Genomic DNA, 19,432 nt, shown 5'->3' on the forward strand with positions numbered 1-19,432 from the left:
ATGTGAAAGTTTGAAACAGAAAATAGTGGTTTTTATCTTGCCACTTTCTTGGTAAAGAAAACACCTTTTTACTCAAATTAATCAAAATGGAGTCATTGCGTTTTGGAACCAAACTCTTCATATATATATATATATATATATATATATATATATATATATATATATATATATATATATATATATATATATATATATATATATATATACATTTATTGTATTAATAGTTCTAGAAACATTTTTTTACTATACATCTCTTTTGATGGACATTTTTAAAATTTTAAATATTTATTAATATTATTTGTAATTATCTAAAGTAAAATAATGTTTAGAAGCTATAACCGTCCAAAGATTATATTTTTATATTAAAATGTACAAAAATCTGTCAATTTAAAAAATTTTGAAAAAAAATTCATTTTTTTTTTTTTTTTTTTACATGTCAGAGTCATTAAATCTTTTTGTAGAAAATGGCAAGCGTTTTTCAAATAGGCTAACCAGCATTAAAAAAAAAAAAAAAAAAACACAAATATTTCCTTTATGCATTTTGAGCTAGATCTCTGAGATGCTTATTTTGCATACACATTTTTCGAGGACAATCAGAGAGTAAACGAGCAGGTCGAAAGTGCGGCTGAGGATGTCGTGTCGATGATGCCCCTGTTCGTGGTGCTGAAATCTCCATGCGCTCGTCCTCCCTCCATCTCTCCCCTCCCTCCTGCCCTCTCTCTCTCTCTCCCTCTCTCTCTGCTCCTCTCTCACACGCACAGAATCCTCTGTCATGGCGTCTTCCAACAATGTTACTCCCACCAACTGTAGCTGGTGGCCCATATCAGCCATGGACGAAGATGGCAAAATCACAGACGGAGAGGAGAGTCACGAGCCCACGATAGAACACAAGCCATACTCCAAAGACAGGCTCGTTCTGTATCACTGGACTCAGTCCTTCAGCTCTCAGAAGGTAAGAAAAACACAGCATGAAAATGGTGGGTGATTCTATACTATGCAGTGGGACCAGTAATGTCAGATAAAATTGCGCTTTCTCTGGATGGACGCGTGTTTTATTGGCCTACCTGTCTGTAGCGTCCTTTATGAAGACATTACGAAACCTCAGCAGAAGATGAAACATTTGACTTGACTAGCTCATCCCAGTATCATCGATCAGCTATATGCATAGTGTCTATCAGATTGATTTAGGAGCAAATATATAGCGAATTTAACTGTATATGATGGGCATAAAGCTATTGTTGAAGAGTTGTGTGCTGCTTTGCTCTGGAGGATGATGGCACTCTAAATTATTCATTAAAATGAGGAAGCTTTGTGAAAAACAAACGGTGATTTCGTATTCTGCTGTCAACTGCTTCGTGCAAATTTCAGTCAGGGTCTTTTGTGTCCATCATGAATGTGTATACAAGGACTTTAACAATTAAAACTGTCACCAACTTTTACTATGTGTTATTACATGCATTTTATATTAACATATCAGGAAAAAAAAGAAGAGAATACATTTATTTTATTTTTAATGCGTTTGGCCACTGGTTTTCATCATCTCCCTGCTGTATTATATTTTATAATTATTTTATTTATTTTTAAAGTGTGTGTGTGTATATATGTGTATATATGTATATGTATGTATGTATGTATGTATGTATATATATATATATATATATATATATATATATATATATATATATATATATATATATATATATATATAATATGCACATTTTAATATAATAAATATATAGAACATAAATAAATGCAATATACATTTACACAAACACACACTATTATATTTATGGATATAAAATATTATAGAATTTTTATTTCTGTGCATTTTATGCATTTGTGCATATTTATGCATATTATGCATTTTAATAAATATGAATAAATACATTATTTATGAATACATACAATATACATTTCACACATACACAACCACATACTATATATATGATAGATTTTTTTAAAAATTCAAACTGTGCATGTATATTAATTATGTTTTAAATATTTATATATTTTCAATGCTAAATGCATTGAAAATATATAAATATTTAAAACATAATAATATTATGCCTTTTTAATAAACATGAATAAATACATAATTTAGAAATAAATACAAAATACATTTCACATTTACACATACACACTATTATATACGTATATATTAAATATACTATATATGATAGAAATTTTTCAATTCAAAATGTGCACATATATATATATATATATATATATATATATATATATATATATATATATATATATATATATATATATATAATTATGTTTTAAATATTTATATATATTTAAGTGCATTTAATGCATTTATGCATATTTCTACATGTTATGCCTTTTAATAAACATGAATAAATACATAATTTATAAATAATTTATATATATATATATATATATTATATATATATATATAATATATATATATATATAATATATATATATATATATATATATATATATATATATATGTGTGTGTGTTAAATATTATGTCTTAAATATGTATATATTTCAGTGCATTTAATGCATTTGTGCATATTTCTGCATATTATGCCTTTTAATAAATATGCATATATACATAATTTATAAATAAATACTATATATATATATATATATATATATATATAAGCATTAAAGTGTCTTTCTAGTAAACCCCTTGTAGCCTTGTAGTGTCATGACCTTGAGCACAAGGCTAGTATTGGCTAAATGGCTAAATATGACCGTCAACCCTTTTTTAAAGGCATTGTAATATTTCAATGTATATTAAATGTTAGACGTTAGCATGGGATGCCACAATGCATTTTATTAACACTTTTAGTCTCATAAAATGTTTATTCTAATAGAATATTTATTTTAAAAATTCACAGATTCAAAGTGCAAAAGTGCAAAAGGCCCATTATTTGGTGGAATGACGCACCAGGTGTCAGGCTCAGTGTTTGTGATGCAAGAAACGCCTCTCTCCACAGTCAGTCTGCTGTTCCTGTTTGCATAATTTGAATGAATGTCACGTGTTACCTAAGCTAAACCTGACTCCTGACAACAATATTAAATTGAGCAAAACATTGGTGAGGCTCAGATCGCAAAGTGATTCATTTTGCTGATTACAGTAGTTACAGACTTGCATGGAAAGCTGAGCAAAAAATCAATGACCTGCCAAAATCCATCTCCTATTTACTTACCAGCCGACTGAGAAATACAGCTAAACATGGGAAAGCTTTACACCATTGAATGTTTTTCTCTTGATGCTCCAGAGAAATTGACTGCCTTTTTATAGAAATATTAATTGGAGAACATTTATTGGGGATGAGCATCAAAATAGCCCTGTCATCTCAGAAAACAGACCGGTGCTGCTGACCTTTCAATATCACTGCTTTGAGCCTTTGTTTTTGTGATGAATTGTATTGAATCAATGTATCTTCTTGATGAAGCTGTATAAAGTTGGCTGAGCCTTTTTCCAGTTGATTATTTGGTGTCTGTTCAGATCCAGACATTGCACAGTTGTTGTGAAGTGCTTCATCAGATGTGTCTATAGGCTTTGCAACACTTCCCAGTCCACGCTGAATATAGGCTGACATTAATTAAGCATCGCTCAAGCTGCTGATTGATGCTCTTGTCACTCATCAGTCAGCGCTCCTTGTTTTATCTTGATCAATTAATCTGGTTTTGTAGAATGAGACTGGATTGTATCTTACTTTTAACCAGATCTGGAAGAAGACCAGATTCCTGTTGTATATTAAGACTTAAATCAAGATGTTCTCTTTAAATAGCTATCTAAATCACATTGTGTTGTTTAGCTGAATGCCAAAATGTCAGGATACAATACAGTTTTCTGAATAGAGATAGCAAGTCTTTTTCCCATATTGCTATAGTTTCTATATGTATAGTTGCTATAGTTACTGCAGTAGATCTTTCAGTCTTAGAAGAAAAGGTTCTATATAGCATCTTAAAGGGTTCTGTCAGGCGCTTCATATACTGTACCTTTTAGCGGTTCCCTTCATAGGAACTTTAATGGATTTAGTTTTAATTAATTTTTAATTTTAAGAATTAATCAGCTTGTAAACATACTTTATCACTAGACAACAAAGTATTATGCAATCGTTTAAGACATTTCTCCTAATATAGAACATTTTTGGCATAAATGGTTCTATATACAGTAGAAGCCCACTGAATCTTTTTTCTAGTGTAGAAAGTCACTTTTTTATACAAACAGGCAGTTTAAGCCTTGCATATTATGAACAAGAAGAAAATTAGACCTACATAGCAATAAACAAGCAATCAGATGTTTTGTTTAATCTAATTTCTAACAGCTGGCCTGCCAGACATTTAATTAAATCCTGAATGCCTTCAAAACTTGATTTACAATGATTGTTGAATAGATACAGTGTTGAGAAAAACAGTGTAGAAAATCTCTGAACTGGTTTGTGTTGCACAGCTGACATGAAGTGGGGCCAAATGTCTCAGGCCACTGTGAGAATGCTTTTATTTAATACAATTTTCTTCATTACAGATTATATTATCATCAAAGCATAGCATACTATTCAAAATGGAACTGCAAAATTAATAATTTCCTAGTATTTGATATTTAAAGGGGTGGTTGATTATGATTTCACTTTTTTAACTTTAGTTAGCATGTAATGTTGCTGTTTGAGCATAAACAACATCTGCAAAGTTATGACGCTCAAAGTTCAATGCAAAGAGAGATATTTTCTTTTACAGAAATCACTTTTTAAGGACTACAACAAACGGCTTGTAGGGACTACAACAAGCTTCTTTCTGGGTTAGTGACATCACTAACCTTAAAATTTACATAAACCGCGCCCCCCTTGAGAACATGCAACAAAGTTGTAGTTACCATGCCGTCATTTTACACCGGACTGCTTCACAAACGAAGGTCAATTCAATGCTGGATTTGTACAAAAGATGAACATGACGTCACATGCTAGTGGATGAGTTGAATCAACTCCACAGCAACTACATAAATTTATCCACTAACCATTCAGAAGCGTCCATTTGCATTCTAAAAGTTATAACTTCTTCCTGAGTCTCTCCATCAGTGTCGACTCCGGTTTGAACAATGTAAGGCTGAACACCGTTACTGACAATCCTCATTTTGGCTGCGTGAGATTCTCCAGCTTTGTTGTTGTTGAGCAACTGAAGCGCAAGCTGTTAAAGCTCCGCCCTCTTCTGGAAAGTGGGCCGGGAGCAGCAGCTCATTTGCATTTAAAGGGACACACACAAAAATGCTGTGTTTTTGCTCACACCCAAAGAGGGGCAAATTTGACAAGCTATAATAAATGATCTGTGGGGTATTTTGAGTTGAAACTTCACAGACAAATTCTGGGGACACCAGAGACTTACATTACATCTTGTGAAAAGGGCATTATAGGACACCATTAATGACGTTTTCTTTGAATTTTAAACCTTTTTCGAAATTCTAAACATCTCAGGTCTTAAGGCATCATGATGATGTCATGTGTGTGTTTTCTGGCAGGTGCGTCTGGTGATCAATGAGAAAGGTTTGCTGTGTGAAGAACGGGATGTCAGTCTGCCTCTCACTGAGCACAAGGAGCCTTGGTTCATGAGGCTCAACCTAGGGGAGGAAGTGCCAGTTTTCATCCACGGAGACACTATCGTCAGTGACTACAACCAAATCATTGATTATATAGAGACCAACTTTGTCGGAGGTATGGTTGACAAACCACTTATTCATGACTCATGCAGAAAGATATCTTGCTTGTTACTTACCTAACACTCTATGGCAGGGGTGTCCAAACCTGCTCCTGGAGGGCCACTGTCCTATACAGATTTTAGCTTTAACTTGGTTCAACACACCTGCCTGGAAGTTACTAGTATGCCTAGGCTGTGTCTGAAATCACCCCTATTTACTATTCCCTGCATAACTCCACTAATATACTCCATATGAAGGAGTGAATGAAAAAGAGTGAGTGAATTCGGACACTGAGTGCGCTGGAAGGGCTGCCGCTTTTGCATAGTTTGTGTTTGCTGTTTAATAATCATTTGAAACTAGCAGCTGCGGTAGTAATGAAAAGATTTATCTTGAACTCTGTCACGGAAACGATAGATAGATAGATAGATAGATAGATAGATAGATAGATAGATAGATAGATAGATAGATAGATAGATAGATAGATAGATAGATAGATAGATAGATAGATAGATAGATAGATAGATAGATAGATAGATAGATAGATAGATAGATAGAACTTTATTGTCATTGCAAAGTACAAGTACTCATCAACGAAATGCAGTTTAGCATCTACCAGAAGTGCAAATAGTAGTATTGTGCAAATAGACAAAAGTGCAATTATAAAATATGTATCAACAATAATAAATAAATTGCTGAATACAACCCGAATTCCGGAAATTATTCCGTTTTTATTTTTTTATTTGAATAAAATGAAAACTTAAAGACTTTCAAATCACATGAGCCAATATTTTATTCACAATAGAACATAGATAACATAGATGTTTAAACAGAGAAATTTGACAATTTTATGCACAAAATGAGCTCATTTCAAATTTGATGCCTGCTACAAGTCTCAAAATAGTTTGGATGGGGGCATGTTTACCATGGTGTAACATCTCCTCTTCTTTTCAAAATAGTTTGAAGACGTCTGGGCATTGAGGTTATGAGTTTCTATAGTTTTGGTGTTGAAATTTGGTCCCATGATATAGGTTTCCAGATGCTGAAGAGTTTGTGGTTGTCTTTGATGTATTTTTCTCTATAGGTGAAAGATCTAGACTGCAGGCACTCTTCTATGACAAAGCCATGCTGTTGTAATAGCTGCAGTATGTGGTTTTGCATTGTCCTGCTGAAATACTAAAGGCCTTCCCTGAAATAGACATCATCTGGAGGGAAGCATATGTTGCTCTAAAACCTTTATATACCTTTCAGCATTCATAGTGCCTTCCAAAACATGCAAGCTGCCCAAACCATATTCACTTATGCACCCCATACCATCAGAGACTGGCTTTTGAACTGAACGCTGATAACACGCTGGAAGGTCTCCCTCCTCTTTAGCCCGGAGGACACGGCGTCCGTGATTTCCAACAAGAATGTCAAATTTGGACTCGTCTGACCATAGAACGCTTTTCCACTTTGAAACAGTCTGTTTTAAATGAGCCTTGGCTCACAGGACATGATTGCGCTTCTGGACTACGTTCACATATGGCTTCCTTTTTGCATGATAGAGCTTTAGTTGGCATCTGCAGATGGCACGGCGGATTGTGTTTACCGACAGTGGTTTCTGGAAGCATTCCTGGGCCCGTTTGGTAATGTCATTGACACAATCATGCCGATGTGTGATGCAGTGTCATCTGAGGGCCCGGAGACCACGGGCATCCAAAGGTCTTCGGCCTTGTCCCTTACAGACAGAGATTTCTCCAGTTTCTCTGAATCTTTTGATGATGTTATGCACTGTAGATGATGATATTTGTAAACCTTTGCAATTTGATGTTGAGGAACATTGTTTTTAAAGTTTTCCACAATCTTTTTACACACTCTTTCACAGCTCTGCCCATCTTTACTTCTGAGACTCTGCCTCTCGAAGACATCCCTTTTATAGCTAATCATGTTACAGACCTGATATCAATTAACTAAATTAGCTGATAGATGTTCTCCCAGCTGAATCTTTTGAAAATGTCTGGCTTTTTCAGCCATTTGTTGCCCCCGTGCTAACTTTTTTGAGACCTGTAGCAGGCATCAAATTTGAAATGAGCTCATTTAGAGGATTAAAAGTGTAACATTTTTCCATTTAAACATTTGTTACGCTATCTATGTTCTATTGTGAATAAAATATTGGCTCATGTGATTTGAAAGTCTTTGTTTTCATTTTATTCAAATTTAAAAAAAACTCCCTACATTTCCAGAATTCAGGTTGTAATAAATATATACCTCAAAAAGAGAAAGTTTAAAAAAAAGAATATAGATCCAATTAGTAGTATAAACCGGTGTAATGTAGAGTTCAATAGGGTGATGGTTGACGGGAAGAAGCTGGCCCTAAGTGTGGATGCTCATGTATCTCTTCCCAGACGGGAGCAATTTAAACATTTTATGGTTGGGATGAGAGGATTCTCTTATGATTTTATGAGCTCTGCACAAACACCATCTGTGGCGAAGATGTTCAATTGCTGGTAATTGAGTGCCAATGATTCGTTGGGCAGTATTCACCACCTTTTGCAAGGCTTTCCTTTCACTAACAATGCAGCTGCCATACCATACTGTGAGGGAACTGGTCAAAATACTCTCGATAAGTATTTAGATTTTTTTTTAATAAATCACTATTATCTGTACATAAACAATTATATAACTATAAACAATTTGAAATAAATAAATAATTGCAGTTTAATGAGATCTATTACAACTATGTCAGATAAAGTTGATCTGTAAACATTGGTTTGTGTTTCTCTGAAGCCCTTTTTATTCTAACAGTGCAATTATTTGTTGCCATATGTGTGTATAAAGTTAAAAGCCCGTGTAAGCAATACAAGCACTAAATCACCATCATTGTAGTGCACTATATTTTCTCTCACACAGTTGCATGACTATGTGTCATTTTGAATGTCTTCACAGTTTGTGTGTGGGAGTGTTTTCACTCAGTGTTTTCTGATCCAAGATCACTCACTCAGTGAGAAGAGCTGAGCATGATCACTCAATCGCTTTAAAATTAAAAATTTTAGAGTGTCCAGACATAAATCTGTTGCATGTGTTGGAAATGAAACTTAATTTTCATTTTGATCACTGACTGTTTGACTAATATTTTCACATTATATATTTGACCAAATATATATTGAAACTTATATAAAAAAAAAAGAAAGAAAATTGTTTTAAAAAAATTAAATTCAAATTGAGTCTATATGTTATATGTTTCAGGCTAAAGTAAATGCAAAATTTTAATATGTAGTGCACTGCAAACTTTAAAATAAAGCCTATACACTCCAAAAAAAAAAAAAAAAACTGTAAAAATAGGGCACAATATACTGTATTAATTTGATAGAATTTTCCGTATTTATTTTTTACAGGTGTTTTACCTGTATTTTGAATTTTGAACTTCACTGCATTGTGTTTTAGGGTTAATGGACATGTCTGTAAAATTACTGGATATTGCCAGTACATTATCCATTTTTTTTTATGGATTTCTTTTACAGTGTATGCTGAATGTATAAATATAAAGAAGTCACTTGGCATTTTGTTGTCCTTAAGATATTAGAAATTTGTTTGCATGAAATATCTTTGACACAAAATTGACCTTGTTGCTGTTTAGAATCTCAATGCACCTAAAGCCTCAGGTTTTATGATGTTATATTTTAAAATTGAACATGATATCTCTAGTTTTTTATGAAATATTTTAAGACCATGCCATGTGATTTTATTTAGAGGAGACTCCAAAATGCTAACTGATGTTTATTCACATCTCTGAAGCATCCATTCAGTCTATTATCTCTTTTGTCTTGAGCTACGTTCACACTGCAAGCAAAAGTGGCCCAAATCTGATATATTTGCTCATATGTGCCTCAGATCTCTCCATTCATGTTCGGTCTAACCCTGCACACATTCACACCTCTCCGGCCAGGATATACTGTATGACCAGATCAGAAGATTCATGGGTATATTTATGTATATGAAAATACTTTGTGTATGTGTGTTCTTTGTTCTTTCAGACACAGTAGCCCAGCTGATTCCGGATGAAGGCACTCCATTGTATGCAAGGGTACAGCAGTACCGTGAACTGCTGGATGGACTGCCCATGGATGCTTACACACATGGATGCATCCTGCATCCTGAACTCACAATTGACTCCATGATCCCAAAGTACGCCACTGCTGAAATACGTAGTAAGTGATGCTACAATTCAGTGCACCGTGATTTCCTACTGTAAAAAAAAATAAAATAAAATAATAATTGCAAAGAATGTACTTTTTGTTGTTGTTAAAGTCCCCCTGTGGTAAAAATCAAGTTTTTAAATGTTGTTTATATGTCTATGTGGTGTTTTTAATATGCTTTCAGACAAACCATGTGCAAATTCATCAGTCAACACCATTGCTGAGTATTTTCTCCTTAAAACTGCAGTGAAAAAAGACGCTGGTTTGAAATCGCTGGTGTTTCTGACATTATAAACTACCTTGTAACCAATCACGTTGACGTGCCGGCGGGCTTTAGCATATCATTAACTACGACTGATCTTTTTTATATGAAAAATCAGGTAGATTAAGCAATATAGCAGGTGTATGATGTATATAACGATATTACGATTAACTATATGCCTTTCTCCACCGACCTTGAGGTGTTCAAAGCATTTCTAAGGATAGTAATTTTTAGAAGACAGCTGTCTGACTTGTGAACAGGAACATGTTTATGTAACATTATCAACACATTATTAGCTGTTTGATAACAATCAAGCAACAGGCTAATCATATTAATTACCATTATGCATGTGATGTTGTAAAAAGTGATACCGTTGTGCAGCGTTTACCTCAGAAAGTTGACCGAGTGGATCTCTGAGCTGGTGTGAGCGGGTGGGGGGGGGGGGCTAATTAGCATATTTATAGATCCGCCTATACAAAATGAGGCAGGGGTGTAGAGTTACATTCAAGCTGTTTTAAGGCATTAAGAATTTTTTTCAAAAGAAAAAAACTTTAAATATGTAATTTTGGTAATCAAAGATGAGTTGTAAAGGATAAAATTATTGAATACAGGGGGATTTTAAATATGTATAATTAAGCGATGAATGAGCACTAGTGATGAACACCTGCTGTTAACAAGCAGAATAACTGAAGAAAAGATAATCCTCCTCTGCTGAGATCTTGAGAGATATAATGTCTTCAGGTGATTTCATCTAAGACTGTGGCTCAACATAACACCGACTGTTACATAACAGTCGGGGTGTACACCCCCAATATTTGCATATGCCAGCCCATGTTCCCAACATTATGAAAGGCATTAGAAAAGGGCAGCCAGTATTAACGTCTGGATCTGCACAGGTGAATCAACAGACTAGGTAAGCAAGCAAGAACAATAGCGAAAAATGGCAGATGGAGCAATAATAACTGACATGATTCATGATAACATGATATTTTTAGTGACATTTGTAAATTGTCTTTATAAATTTTTCGTTAGCATGTTACTAATGTACTGTTTGTAATGTAATGTAAGTTACCATTGTTTCTTACTGTATTCACGGAGACAAGAGCCGTCGCTATTTTCATTTTTAAACACTTGCAGTCTGTTTAATTCATAAACACAACTTCATTCTTTATAAAGCTCTCCAACAGTGTAGCATTAGCCGTTAGCCACGGAACACAGCCTCAAATCAGAATCAAAATGTAAACAATATAACAGTATACAATACTCACATAATCCGACGCATGCATGCCGTATGCATGACGAACACTTTGTAAAGATCCATTTGAGGGTTATATTAGCTGTGTAAACTTTGTTTATGCACTGGTTAAGGCAAGCGTGAGCTCCGGGGGCGTGGAGCACGAGAATTAAAGGGCCAGTAGCCCTGAATCGGCTCATTTATAATGATGCCCCAAAATAGGCAGTTAAAAAAATGAATTTAAAAAAATCTATGGGGTATTTTGAGCTGAAACTTCACAGACGCATTCAGGTGACACTTTAGACTTATATTACATCTTTTTAAAAGGGCACCTTTAACACTATTTAGAGAGGGCCCATATGTACTCCAAGCAGAGTTGATTTAACTCTGGCGATTTTGCTGTGTGCCTTTAGAAGCTTGGTGTTCTGAGACACGTGCTTACTACTGACTATAAGTAACTTTTTTTAATTACATGTCAACTTATTCTACTAACACCTAACCTAACAGTCTACTTATACTCTAACGACAGTTAGTTGACATTATAGTTAGTAGAATGTCTAAGTGGACCAAAAAAATAAGGTGTTAACCAAACCCCTTTTTGGAATCTTTATTTTTAAGTGTGTAGAAAGCAAAATCTGCTTAGTCTGGAAATCCTTTTATTTATCAATTTCGCGTTTTAAAGCAAATTGCTGTCTCAAATGCCTGTAAAGTGACATCCTCTCACTAAAACGCTCTAATGCTGGCCTGTTTATTCAGAGTTCATCGATATTCAATCCTCTGTAAACCCACACTGCTCACCTATTACATAATGCGCCAGTACAATGTAAATCAGGCCAAAGAGCTGATCCAGCCAATGTATTGCAGCATAATAAATTGTCATGGAAACCCAGCATAATTGCAAATAAATCTCTTTTATGGTTTATAACTTGGAAGGAGTCCCTATGATAGGTGTTTTTATCACAGTCACTGCTTTGATTTTATGTGTAAAGTCTTATTAAATCTCTTAATTACTTGTCAGGAGCATTAAAACTTTGCAGAAAAAAAGTGCCATTTCACAGTGTGCCACCTGACAGTTACAGTATTAACTATTGTACACATAACTTATCATGAAGGAATTTCTAAGGCTACAAGACCTGGATAACTTTACAGATTTCTGGGGTTTTACAATGTAAAATATGTTACCAGATGAAAGCTCTCTTACTGACGTAGACATTCTGGTCTGATTTCCTTCAGGACATTTGGCCAATGCAGCATCTGAACTGATGAAGTTGGACCATGAGGAACCCCAACTGACAGAGCCATACCTCTCCAAGCAGAAAAAGCTCATGGTAAGCTAGAAGTTTAACTGCATACATGTTGCATAACATAATTTGAATGGATGCTTAGCTGAAATATGAGATAATACTGCAGTCATATCCTAGTCTGCATATAAAATAATAGCTTGTCCTGGTCTTGAATACTTACATTTTCTAGGCAAAAATCTTGGACCACGACAATGTGAACTACCTGAAAAAAATTCTTGGAGAGTTGGGAATGGTACTAGACCAAGTAGAGGCAGAGCTGGAAAAAAGAAAACTGGAATATCAAGGTGTGTTTTTAGTTTTTTCTTCCCCATTAATTTCAACAAATAAAATAAATAATAAAAAAAAACTTTATAAAATAAATTATAACCTTATTTTAAGTTATTTTATTAAAAAAATAAAAATAATAAAAAATATATATATATAAAATCTGTTTTTAATATTATAATGTTTTGCTTTAATAAAATAAAACAAAATAGGTTAAATAAGTTTATTAAATAAGGTGATTTTATTATGTTTATATATATATATATATATATATATTTATATATATATATATAAAATAATATAAATATATATATATTTTAAATAATATATATAAATATGTATTTTTAAAAATATAACAAATGTTTGAAACATTTTAAAATTTAAGTTTAAAATTTTTAAGTTTAAAATTTAAAACAAGTTTATTTTTATTTCATTGTATTTTTTTTTAGCAATAAATTGAAACAATTTTTAAACATGATCTTGATTTTTCTTGGTGGATTCTGTCATGTTATTCCTGTAAATCACAAGAATTAATTTGTTAGTCTGTATTCATTTACATTAGAAATATTAGCTTTGAGAACCGCTGTTTCTGATCTTACTTTTTCAAGAACATCTACAAGTTGTCTTTCCTGTCTACACAGGTCAAAAATGTGAATTGTGGCTTTGTGGACCTACTTTTACACTAGCTGATATTTGTCTTGGAGCCACATTGCACAGGCTCAAGTTCTTGGGACTCTCAAGGAAATACTGGGAGGACGGGAGCCGGCCGAACCTGCAGTCGTTTTTTGAGCGGGTGCAGAAGCGCTACGCTTTCCGCAAGGTGTTGGGGGACATCCACACGACCCTGCTCTCTGCGGTTCTACCCAATGCATTCCGAATGGTAAAAAAGAAGCCCCCGTCCTTCTTTGGGGCGTCCTTCTTAATGGGCTCTCTCGGGGGGATGGGCTATTTTGCCTATTGGTTTTTAAAAAAGAAATATATGTAGTGAATGTGCTCTTGTAGTGTTTTGTGTCTGTGTATCTGTGTGATGTTCGAACTTTTCGGTAACACTGTTTTACGAGAGCAGGAAAATCAAGACAATATACAGAGATTAACACTATTACTTACTTGGGTGAATACTTAAATAAATATATAATGAGAACATTCCAAGACTAGGAATTCTTCTTAACAGCACCTTCTCTGGTAATTGATGCCTTCATTTTTTTATGATTTACTGGTTTATTTTATTCATATTAGGCTTGCATACTGCATAACTATATTATGTTGTTCTGTCCAGATTTTAAACACTACACATTCTGACATTTAGTTCACCTGTATTTGATTATAAGGTATAGCACAACGGCCAAATAAACTTTAAGTGTATTATGAACTTAAATCCCAAGTAATGTTTATTAAAGGTGCAATAAGCAATTTCTGAGAAAGGCCCTGTCCCAAATTTCACACTTCATATGCACTTGCGGTCTTACAATGGCCACCAAATGCAGCATAGTGTGTCCCATTTGTCATTTTAGGTATCAGAAAGGTGCTCGTTAACGCCCCCTTTGCAGCTGATATCCGCCCTAGATGCACACTTTTGCTGAACCTGCAAGTCCGCAAGCATTATATCACAAAAGTGTGGACTCAGATTGCAAGGACTTAGGGTTCAATTTGAGACCGGGCCAAACACTGCTGATATTTGAAATCAACCCAAACAAACACACCCCTTCTTCATTGTTCCGCCCCCAAAATGCACAAACATGCAATGGAAGTGGGTGGAAGTGAGTGGATGTCTCTTTATCATAGCTGAAGCGAAGCAAAATAAAGCAAAGGTAAAGAACCAACGACAAAAAATTAACTTTCAGTACACAAGTATATACAGTGGCATGAAAAAGTATGTGAACCCCTTGCAGAATCTGTGAAAATGAGAATTATTTTAATAAAATTAGAGTGATAATAAAAAAATGCATGTTATTTTTTGTTTAGTACTGTCCTGAGTAAGATATTTTACATAAAAGATGTTTGCATTTACTTCACAAGACAAAACAATAGCTGAATTTATTAAAATAACCCCATTCATAAGTATGTGAACCATTGATTCTCAATACTGTGTGTGGTTACCTGATGATCCACGACTGTTTTTATGCTTTGTGATGGTTGTTCATGAGTCTCTTGTTTGTTCTGAGCAGTTAAACAGAGCTCTGTTCTTCAGAAAAATCCTCCAGCTCCTGCAGATTCATCAGTTTTCAAGCATTTTTTTTGCATATTTGAACCCTTTCCAGCAGTGACTGTAGGATTTTGAGATCTGTGTTTTCACACTGAGGACAACTGAGGGACTCAAACACAACTATTAAAAAAGGTTCAAACATTCACTGATGCTCCAGAAGGAAACACGATGCATTAAGAGCCGAGGGGTGAAAACTTTTGAACAGGATGAAGATGTCACAATTTTTCTTATTTTGTTTAAATATCTTTGTTTTTCATTTAGTACTGCCCTTCGGAACCAACAGAAGATACTTGCATGTTTCCCAGCAGAAAAATTAAGCACAATTTACCTTGATATTTGAATTCAAAATTTTTCACCCCTCGGCTCTTAATGCATCGTGTTTTCTTCTGGAGCATCATTGAATGTTTGAACCTTTTTTAGTAGTTGAGTTTGAGTCCCTCAGTTGTCCTCAGTGTGAAAAGATGAATCTCAAAATCATACAGTCACTGCTGGAAAGGATTCAAATATGCAAAAATGCTTGAAAACTGATGAATCTGCAGGAGCTGGAGGATTTTTCTGAAGAACAGAGCTCAGTTTAACTGCTCAGGACAAACAAGAGACTCATGAACAACCATCACAAAGCATAAAAACAGTCGTGGATCATCAGGTAACCACACACAGTATTGAGAATCAATGGTTCACAAACTTATGAATGGGATTATTTTAATAAATCATAAATAAATATCATACTCAGGACAGTACTAAACAAAAAATAACATGCATTTTTTATTATCCCTCTTATTTTATTAAAATAATTCTAATTTTCACAGATTCTGCAAGGGGTTCACATACTTTTTCATGCCACTGTACAAGCAAGAGTTGGTTATTAGCAGAGTTCCCAATTGCTGCTCAAAACTAGCCCAATCGCATTCCTGGGCCTAAATATCATGTTATTTGGGGTCGCTTCAACCCGCGGACATGAAAAACAGCCCGCGGCAACGGTGTTAAAGTAGCCCAATTCTGCGGGAAAAATCACGGACTTGGCAACACTGGTTGTTAGTCACCAGCAGCACACCAGCTCCAGACAAACAATGACACTCAAAACCGTCCTGTTACAATTGCTAACATTACAACAACAGCATAATCTTAGTTCGATGAAATGGCAAAACCAATGTTACTCACGTATGAAGCAGAAACAGCGCCAACCTCAGAGTCTATTTTCAGGCCTTCCCGTTTAGGTCTCTCTAGCGCTGGAAAGCTTTTCTAATATTACCGCCAGTCCTAAAGCTCATGTCTGATTATAACCCTTCATTTTCCAGTGGTATTCCTCTGACATTTTCTTTTTTGTAATGTCTCTTTTTCTACAGTCTTTCTTCAAATCTCCCTCTTACTCACTCTCTCTCCTCCCCCATCATGAGTGGACACGCCCCCTACTGCTGATTGGCTACAAGTGTGTTGTGGTGCTCGGTCCGATCCACTTTCAACAGCGTTTCTCAGAAATCGCTTACTGTACCTTTAAAGTACCCTGAATTCTTAATTAAGCATCTTTTTTTGTATTATCGGCCACTGACAGGTTTCCAAACACTTTGCACTTAAAAGACTCAAAATTTTGAGACTATTCTGCCAAACTTGTCAGCACTGTCATTCACTTTTTAGTGCAGATCACAGCACATTTACATGTGAAATGCCGTTCACTAACAGAATCCAACACATCGCAATTTTCAGTGCTAGCAAATATTTCACAGACCCAAATTTACAGAATATTACACATCTTACCAAGAATGCAAAAACAGAAAACACTAAAGAGAACAGAATGTGTTCCTCATATAAGACTGCCAATCTAAGCATTTTCTTTCCTATGTAATTTTTTTTTTTTTCACTAAACAGTCTACTAAACCACAGGATGAGTAAAGTTTTTTTCTTGAAATGTAGGTGGTGTAGAAATGTGAATGTGAAATGCCAGTTCTGAGTGTAAAAGATACTGGGACGTTTGGTATGAAAACACAAACACTGTTATATTCAGTAGAAAAACTAGGCTTATAATAAAAATCAAATGGTCATTTAAACTAGTAAGTTATATCTATTTTTAAGCATGCAACTGTTTGATGCAATGGGTTTATAACCAAAGACAATGACAGTTTTTCTTTCTCTGTAAGTTTTCAGTAATGTTCAGAAAAAAGAAGAGTTTGTGTACATTCTTCTTAAGTCAATTTAATTTGACTTACAAAAAACTGTGAAACACCATTAAATGTTTGCCAGCAAACACAAGAATATAACGGAATTATATACATTATATGAGAGTTCTGTATCGCCTCACACACAAGCCATATACAACTGTGCAGATGTATTAATACTCTATTATTATTTCATTTTATGTACTGCTGTAAGTCATTTTCAATACTAGAACTACAACAAATGTACAGTACGTCTCAACACCTTGAATCTCACAGAAATACACTTAATCTGGAATGTTTGATATAAATTGCCATAAGTGGCGATCCCTACTCTAAAATGGAATGACTGGAAGTTAAATTATTGAAAAATATATTGATGTCTGTGGTCATTAGACTTCACAATAAATTATTTTATTTTGTAATTTTTATTTTTATATTTTTAAAATATGCATTTATTTACAGTGCTTTCTAAGATGTTTGTTCACGAGCCTTAATTTGTTCAGTTGCCATCGATTTCAATAAATGAAAATGCTTACCTTAACCTCTTCGTATGGTCTGTGTGCAGCACCAGCTAGATATAGAAATATCTAATTTATTACAACAGCTGATGAATCAGTGAAACAAATGTTTTTTTTTTTTTGTTTTTTTAAGAAATACATTAGACTCTGAGCATTTCTGTAGCTCAAACAGTAGAGCATAGTGCCAAGGTTTGATGCATGAATTGCTAAAAATGTATCTTTAATGCAATTTAAATCGCTTAAAGGGATAGGTCACCCAAAAATGAAAATTATCCCATGATTTACTCACCCTCAAGCCATCCTAGGTGTATATGACCATCTTCATTCAGACTAACACAATCGGCATTATATTTCAAATATATTTATATATTTAAATATTAATATAATATATATATTAATAATATGTAATATATGGGTTTGAAGCCCAAAATAAATGCATCCATCATTAAAAATAATCCATACAGCTCTAGGGGGTAAAAAAAAAAAAAAGCCTTCTGAAATGAAGCGATGGGTTTTTGTAAGAAAAATATCCATATTTAAAACTTTATAAAGTAAAATAACTAGCTTCCGGCAGATGGCCGTACGCATCGGCAGAAGAGTGAACTCTGACCCGACGCATGACACAATGACGAACTCCCAGCTCTATTTGTTTGAACTGAGAGGCGTCTAATGCTGCGTCCCAATTCGCCTACTTATACTACGTTCTAAAAGTATGTACTGTTTTTGTAAAGAAAAAGTACATACTTTTGAGTGTGTAGCAGAAGAGTATGCAAGCTTTGGGACATATTACCTCGTCATAACTGCGTCATTAACGGACGTTCTGTCGCTTAGTTACGCAACCTGTAACTGTTTAAACTACCTGTCAATCATCTTGTCACAGTTAAAATCCTCCACATTTATTTAAATTTAATTTCCTACCGTTTCGGAGATAAATGTAGTCACACGTTGATCTGCCAGTCATGGGTCTTTCATGCAATAACTCTCCTCGTCTTTGCATAATGATGCATTTATTAAAATTTTGGTCAAAATGAATGATCAAACGCATCGTTATAAAAGTTCACAATGCTGTTGCAGATGAAATATAATGTGGATAACATTTAATAAACATATTTTCGTCAGGTTAGATACTGATTATTAATCATTCAAGCCCCTTTATCTTAACCGCTCTGCTTAACCGTCGGTCTCGCACATCCGTCATGTTTGTAGTTTTTTTAACACTTTTTACTCGTATTTGTAGTTCTAATCGAATCTTCCTCCACAGCGCAATGTGTTATGGGCAATATTAGTGGTTAGAAGTGTGCACGGATCTGCACTTCGAATTTTAACCGGAAAAAGTACACCATCCGGGTATCTTTGGAATACTCATTTCAACATACTACGATTTGGGACATACTAATTCTTTTTCCGAATACTATTTAGGACGGATAGTATGCGAATTGGGACGCAGCATTAGCTTACAATACTCCTACATCCTGCGTCATACATCGGGTCAGGGGTTACTCATTTGGCGCAAGTCGACTTGCGCAGTTTGCATATGGTCCTCTGGCGCAAGCTAGTTATTTTCATTTATAAAGTTTTAAATATAGAAATTTTCTTACAAAAACCCATCGCTCCGCTTCAGAAGGCCTTTATTTACACCCTGGAG

The 19,432-nt window shown here is 34.5% G+C and overlaps 1 protein-coding gene across 3 annotated transcripts; it reads left to right on the forward strand.

Moving 5' to 3' along the window:
• Positions 1 to 748: 748 nt before the first annotated feature.
• On the forward strand, positions 749 to 13,916 carry gdap1l1 (ganglioside induced differentiation associated protein 1-like 1). 3 transcript variants are annotated; one of them, XM_067371739.1, is made up of 6 exons: positions 749 to 952; positions 5,498 to 5,690; positions 9,688 to 9,861; positions 12,579 to 12,673; positions 12,819 to 12,933; positions 13,555 to 13,916. In XM_067371739.1, exons 1-6 carry the CDS (start codon positions 773 to 775, stop codon positions 13,896 to 13,898), a joined length of 1,101 nt encoding a protein of 366 aa, XP_067227840.1. In that variant the 5' UTR covers positions 749 to 772; the 3' UTR covers positions 13,899 to 13,916. The 3 variants fall into 3 exon arrangements, with proteins under 3 accessions (XP_067227840.1, XP_067227838.1, XP_067227839.1); XM_067371737.1 differs by lacking the exon at positions 9,688 to 9,861 and having other exon boundaries at positions 773 to 952; XM_067371738.1 differs by lacking the exons at positions 12,579 to 12,673; positions 12,819 to 12,933 and having other exon boundaries at positions 773 to 952.
• The last annotated feature ends 5,516 nt before the right edge of the window (positions 13,917 to 19,432 follow it).

Source organism: Chanodichthys erythropterus, chromosome 20, assembly GCF_024489055.1.
Source record: "Chanodichthys erythropterus isolate Z2021 chromosome 20, ASM2448905v1, whole genome shotgun sequence".
Lineage (NCBI taxonomy): Eukaryota > Metazoa > Chordata > Actinopteri > Cypriniformes > Xenocyprididae > Chanodichthys > Chanodichthys erythropterus.